This window comes from Citrus clementina, unplaced genomic scaffold (genome assembly GCF_000493195.1).
Source record: "Citrus clementina cultivar Clemenules unplaced genomic scaffold, Citrus_clementina_v1.0 scaffold_5, whole genome shotgun sequence".
NCBI lineage: Eukaryota > Viridiplantae > Streptophyta > Magnoliopsida > Sapindales > Rutaceae > Citrus > Citrus x clementina.
In genome coordinates, this window is record NW_006262201.1 from 31615571 (window position 1) to 31622523 (window position 6953).

Sequence of the window (6953 nt, forward strand, 5' to 3'; positions counted from 1 at the left end):
ATGGGCATTTCATCCAACAGTTGATATGCTCGGCATCTGCACTTAATCGAAGTTTCCTGGAAGTTGCAAGTGCTGCCGGCTTTTTCAAAATTGGAAGATCATTCAAAGGTTTTCAATAATTAGCTTTGATATTACACATGTGATAATCTTGTGATGATGATGATTTTATGTGTCTGATTATAAGCTAAGCTAGTGGATTCGTAAATAAGCACACGGCAAAGTATTTAATCTTCTTATTGTCGCATTCTTCTAATCAATTAGCTTTCAACAACAAAAATAATTAATAATAACGTAAATGGAGGAACTTGGGCTCAAATCTCTGAACTAAAATGATGATCATTAATACCAATAAACTACAATTTCACCTAGGCTCCAGGGAGGATCCACATGTTGTCCACAGTGAGCAAGTGACCCGTAAACTTTGATTTTTCCATAATTTTCTATATAAAATATTGATATTTTCATGAAATTACATAATTTCTTATATAATTGTCTCCAAAAAATACCAATAGGTGCACAAACACAAATATGATGCACACATCTCTTTAATTAATTTAGGGATTAAAGAGATTTTCAGATGCCTACAAATTGAATATGGCAGCTCTTGGACACCATCCACAAGAAGTAAAACTAGCTTCAAATTGGATTTCTGAGTACTCAAACAAAGCTAAAAGCATAATAATGAATGAAAACTGAAACAAAAAATCCTCTCACCAACATCATCTGACTTTTAATATATAGTAAGAACTCGATGCCTTATTCAAGATGCTGCACAGAAGGTTGACCTGAATCGTCTTCATAAGTTTGGAGACTCTGTAAACAAAGAGTAAAAACACATTGAAGGTGCGGTTTTCACTTAATCAAATTGCACAAATTAGCCTCTATTAAGGACACGGAAATCCTTCAATTCTCTCTGTAAGCAATTAATTTTATTTTTTATTCTTTTATTTTTTGCTATGTCTGTCTAACAACTAATCCTCAACATACAACAAAGCAGAGTAGTTATATCTTAAAAAGATGTACCGATATGATTTAACAAAAATTTCAACATAAACAAAACATTTTTAGTCAGCAAAATAGAATCAAATCAAAACCTCCCAAATTGTATAGATTTTATCTTACCACTGTCTTTCACATTTTTCTCCTTTTCATTCGCCTCGGCGGACTTCTCATTCTCTTTTTCCTTCTCTTCCTAATCAGATTTAAAATGAATTTATAAAAAATTTAATATATACTTTTTTCTTTTTAGTTTTTTATATATATCTGTTATTAAATCAGTAAGTTTTAGAAAAAAAAAAAATCAACATCTCATAGTGAATGAATACTTACCTTTTTCCTTTTAAGATATACGTATTGAATGGTTGTATTAAGGTCCCGATCCCAAGCCCAAAGTTTATTATCAAGCCAGCTCAGCTGCACTTTCTGTAACTTGGGTGTGCTTAATTCCCCTTCTGAGAAAATCTTCATATTGGGGCAACGATCCACCACTAATCTTTCTAGAGATGGGAATTTGAAGGCGCAATTATTCCCAGAGCAGCTGAAACTAGTCAGACTTTGTAAGTCCCAAAGCCGCAATTCCTTTAATTCGCTGAAAACAATTTCATATTGTGCTGCATAATTATCTCCCTCATCATCCTCATCTGCCACTATTTCTGTTATCATCTTGCAGCAACCTATCTCCATTTGTCTCAGTCGCACCAGATTCCTTGCGGTTGAGGATGTTAGAAGGTGTATCATTCCATGGCAAAGACTTACCTTCAAAGTTGTTAGGTTCTGAAAGGATGTCGAGGATGGCACTAGATTAGTCAAATTGTCACACTCGAATATCTCCAGCTGTTCCAAATTGTTGGTATTGGTTGACTCTTGTTTGAAAATCTGCTTCAGTTCACGACGCTGGTTTATTCCCCTCATCATTGCATTCAACCCATTTTCAAGGTTTTCAAGTGATTCTCCCCAAACAAAATCGTCTCCTTCTATAGAGAGAATTTTGATGGTGTGAAATCTCTGGAGGAAATCGTCAAGTGATAAAATAGTACTTGACTCATCAAGCCGGACATCAAGACATTTAAGTTTGCAAAGCCAGTCTTCTGGAAACAGGCCTATGTGCTTTTCATCAACGATCAATTCTTCCAAATTGGGGAACACCTGGGTGATCATCAATCACAAAAGTGGCAAGATGGAGTTAGCACTTCTTTCTAACGATTTCACAAATTCAAGTAAATACAAAGCATTCCAATGATGCGTATTGATGGCCGGACAAATTTATAGATATGCGGAGAGAGTTTGATTTTCAGCTGTAAATACAAAGTAAAAACAAAGCATTCCATTTAAGTAATGTGTATTTTCTTCCATTCTCTCTTCTTAACTCTTGTCCAGTAGATAGATTTTCAAATTTTATTAGATTTGTGCATAATCTCTATGAAAAAGACTTCAATTATTCTCAAATTGCATTTAAACTTTGAGATTCTTTTAATTGATCCGTTTATTTGGTTTGAATTGAAAATCTTACAAATTTATTTTTAAAAAAATTTGGAGTTTTTAACTTTTTCTTAAAGCAAAAATGAATAAATAATATGAATTTTAAAAGTTTAATAATATAGTAAGAAGCTGGTATTTCATTAATATTCATCCAACTCAATGGAATTGGATATATTTACTATTGTGCAAGAATGGATTTTATTGTACATAAAGTTTAATAGAATAAGATTTCTTAATTTGAGTTTTGTCCATCTCTCTATATATATTTTAAAAATATTATTTATGTTAACACGAGATGACCAATTTCTTCTTCAACATCAAAATTGATAATCATTTTGTATGTAACAAAATTGTACTAAGGAGTACTAATTTGGAAATAGCTCTTGAAAGATTTTCAGGAAATTAACTGTGGCTTGAAAGCCTCTAGATCTTATGAGTATTTTCTTTGTTTGGCTAATCAAATGCACTGTCTCTTTCCGTGTATTTAACTAAAGATGTAGACATAAAATAAAAAGTAGAGGGAGAAGAAAAACTCTGATAATTAAGAGAAAAAAAATTGAACAAGAAGGAAAAAAATAATTGTTTACCATATATCTTTTTTTTTTTTCATTCGGTCTAACTGACATCCAAAAAAAAAATAATAATTATGTTTGTAAGGATATTATAAAGTATAATTAAACAAACTGATTTATAGAACTAACATTTTGTTACTAAAAGATGAAGTGATGAGGGCGATGACGACAATAAAACTCTGAACTCTCAAAGTAGAAATACATTTCAGTACGTAAGAATTGAAAAATAATTAAACAAATCTTGCACGTGTACCTTTTCAAAATGCAGATCACCTGTGCAGAAGCTTGTAAGCTGCGGAAGAGAATGAAGCTCAAGTGTCCTCAATTGAGTGAGTTCAATCACTTCAGTACTGTTATTATTGCTGGATTCATCTCCTCTCTCAGCAGCAAAAATCACTTCCATTTTTTGGCAACTACTCACTTTAATGGACTGAAGTTGTTGAAGGCCTCTGCCTATGACCATCGGCAATACATTTTTCAATTTATCACACCCTTCCACCCTTATGGTCTTTAATTTGCAAAAAGACTCTGCTGTGAGTGGACCACGACATATTTCCTCAAGGTTCCTTAAATCTCTTAGAAATAATGACTCCAAAAGGGGGAATGCAGTCGTCCGAGCTGGCATACAATCCATTGTGTCAACAACACAAGAAAGGTTGCCATTATGTTCGATTTGGAGACCCTTCAGTTTTGGAAAGCCTTCTCTGTCTGATCCAAAAAGAACATTCTTCATGTCGATCAATCCATCTAGAGACAGGCCTTCAATACCCTTCAATTGCATGATATGCCCCTCGTTCAAGCAAATGTTGGCACCATTTGTGAGCCCCAGTTTGAATATTCTAGAAATCCCATCCGATGGGGGAACCACAATAAACTGCGACAACTGTCCTATAGATATCCTGTACCTTTGCAGCATTTTGAAGAACGACAAGTCTCTTGATAGAGTCTTTTCATCGCCGATGAGTATTTCTAAAGAGGTCAATTTAGATAAATTATTCAACTCATCAAGGCTGGCATTTCTTCTTTCACCGTCTACTCCTTCAACTTTCCCCCACTCAATGGGACTCTCACCAATATATAGTTCTTCTAATCGTGATAAGCTTGATATCACATTTTGGGGAATAACTCTCAGTCGGTAACATAGGCGCAAATTCAACAACCTCAATTGAGTCAGCTGGCCTATCTCTCCAGCCAGTTCCTCCATATCAGAACCTCGAAGCGCAAGGATGACTAATTTCTTTAGGTCTCCGATAATGGCCATGTCTCCTAGTTCACAATCATCTAGAGACAATGTTTGAAGGTTTTGCAAGCGACCAAGCGATGAAGGCAATGCCAACAAATGCATCTTAGTGAAATCTAAAACTCTAAGCTCTGTCATCCCAGTAAAAAATTTATCTGGGATCCTCAAAGAAGCATGACAGCCAATACAAAGGAATTTAAGTTGCGGGCATTCGAACCCTTGAGGAGGCTCACTAATATTACTATTCTTTAAGGAGATTGCGGTGCAAACCTTCAGTGTATCCTTATCTGGCCAGCTGGTCAGCGGAACAACCTCATTTTCCACCGCAAACACATGTTGGTCTCTTGATGCAATTGATCTGGCTACATCACGAACAACATCATGCATTGAAAACCATTCACTTGAACGGCCATCAAGCAACAAACAAGAGTTCTTGAGTTTATCAACCAATGTATGTGCTCTATCCCGTGCCTCTTCCAACGTGTTGATGTTTTGAAACAGACCCAAACCCATGCCATAATAGAGTAGGTCTTCAACACAAGAGAAGAACGTGTACCCTATTAGCAAAAATGTTTTCTTCAGTTCCTCTCCGTTTAAATGATTGTAACTTAGCTCTATACTTTTGTACGCCACCTGCGTTGTTCCAGTGAAGTTTCTCAAGGAAGGCCTTCTAAATTCCAGCAAAGCATCCTTCCATTCAGACAATCTCTTATTTCTCAATGCCCTTGCTACGGGTACAATGGCAATCGGCAAACCACCACATTCCTTGACTATCTCTGTTGCTACAGATTTCAGTTCACCATTTTGTATGCAATCACCTGTCATCTTTTTGAAAAGACTCCAAGCTTCTTTTTCGTTCAGAACATCAACAAAAAATTTTTGTTGACAATCCATCTTACAAGATAACACATCCTGACTTCTTGCTGTCAGCAGAACTTTACATCCGCCGTTGTCATCTGCCAATGGAATTCCAATCGCCTCCAAATCAAGACTCCCCCAAATATCATCCAAGATTATAAGGATCTTCGTCTCTTTCTTCAATCGTTCAAGCAGCCTCCCTGCTCTTACAGTTTCATGACTCTGTTCAGCCAATTCTAAGCCTATCTTCTCAGCGATTTCTCCTTGTATGTTCTTTATTTGCCGTGTTTGGGAAACACGTGAAGAAATGAACTTCTCAAAGAGATTATTTTCCTTGGCCTGTCTGCCAACTTCTTCCACCAGCGTGGTCTTTCCAATGCCACCCATCCCGTACACTCCAATCGTGTTGAAGTTACGGTTGCTGAGTGCGTCTAGTATCTCCTTCAAGGTGGACTTTCTCGATTCAAAGTGCATGAAATCCCGGGTAGACTTAAGCCATGTCTCCTCTGGAATGGTACGGAAGGAAACACTGTCGAATCTCCCTCTTTCATGGAGTCCAACTATAGCATTCGCTTCTCTTTCTGCTTTCTTGCTAAGCTGGTACCGAGTCTTCAAATTAGGACACAACCCTTTCAGACACCGGTTGTTTGACTTCTCTTTGTCTTCAATAAGGGTTTCGACTTCATTGATGGCCTTGTCCACAGTAATCATCCACTTCTCAACGTGGTGTTGAATTCCGTCCCCTTTAATTCTGGAATCATCAACCTTATATTGCACACTGTCTCTAGCATTCTTGAGCTTATCGACTTCATTATTCACCTTCTCGAAGTTGGTCTTATAAGTGCAGCAATAAGTAAATGGATGAATTATGGGAGCAACCAAGTACTCTGTAACTTTTGCAGCAACGGAAATAACAATATCCATTATCCCTTTCTTTTTTATTTTTTGCTCTTAGAAAACAGGGGAAAGCAAAACTAATCAAACTGAGCAGAACTAATCAATCAGTTGTGAAGAGGGAAATAAGAAGTTTGGATAAATTGTTAAAATAAAAGGTTGAATAGATTTAAGGGAGGAGGAGGGGAAAGGAGTGAAAAATCTGGAGATGAAACAAAGGGGGGTCCATTTTCTGCTAAGACAAATTGAAAAGCGAGTGCAATGAAAGATTTGCAAAGAAGGTGTAGGATCGAGGACAAGAACGATACAGAAACGGGAGACAGAAAATGAAGAAGAGATTTCAGAGAACTCTAGAGATTAGACAAGAGGGATGATTAGGAAAATGCAGAGGCAGGCAGTTGTGATCTCAAGTCTCAAGGGTAATCTGAATACTGCAAAAATGCCAAACTAAATTCATACTGGAGAAGACTCATGCTTCCAAGTCAACTAGATTCTTAATAACTGAGATAGATGGTTATAATTGCATGTAAATAATGTCAAAGTTGTTGGTTAATTGGACAGCGCAAGGTGGCATTTTGGCATTTCATTGAATTCTCCTGTTACCAGTAAGTGCTATGCTGCCGTTGCCGGACTTTATGATTTTTTATTTTTTTAAGAAATAGATATACAAATAAGGACTCGCCTACCGTGCAACAGTAGCACCATGCCACCGCTTTTGTCTTTTCTTGGTAAAATTTCATAAAGTCCTTTCACTTATTCTTATTTGAACTTTGCTTCACAAATATTAAGTTCATTTCTCCCAAACCCGTGAATCCTTCAATGGCCGATCAACGGCAAATCGGCTCCTCTGGTGGCTGTGGTTGGTCAGAAAAGACAGAGGAAACTGTGGAGAACAAACCCCAAGTGGTGGC

The 6953-nt window shown here is 36.7% G+C and overlaps 1 protein-coding gene across 1 annotated transcript; it reads right to left on the minus strand.

The window, feature by feature from the left end:
- Positions 1–581: 581 nt before the first annotated feature.
- On the minus strand, positions 582–6229 carry LOC18042653 (probable disease resistance protein At4g27220). Its single transcript, XM_024183788.1, has 4 exons — positions 3304–6229; positions 1330–2145; positions 1123–1192; positions 582–667 (listed from the first exon to the last, which is right to left on the minus strand). Exons 1-4 carry the CDS (start codon positions 6070–6072, stop codon positions 582–584), a joined length of 3741 nt encoding a protein of 1246 aa, XP_024039556.1. The 5' UTR covers positions 6073–6229.
- Positions 6230–6953: the final 724 nt, after the last annotated feature.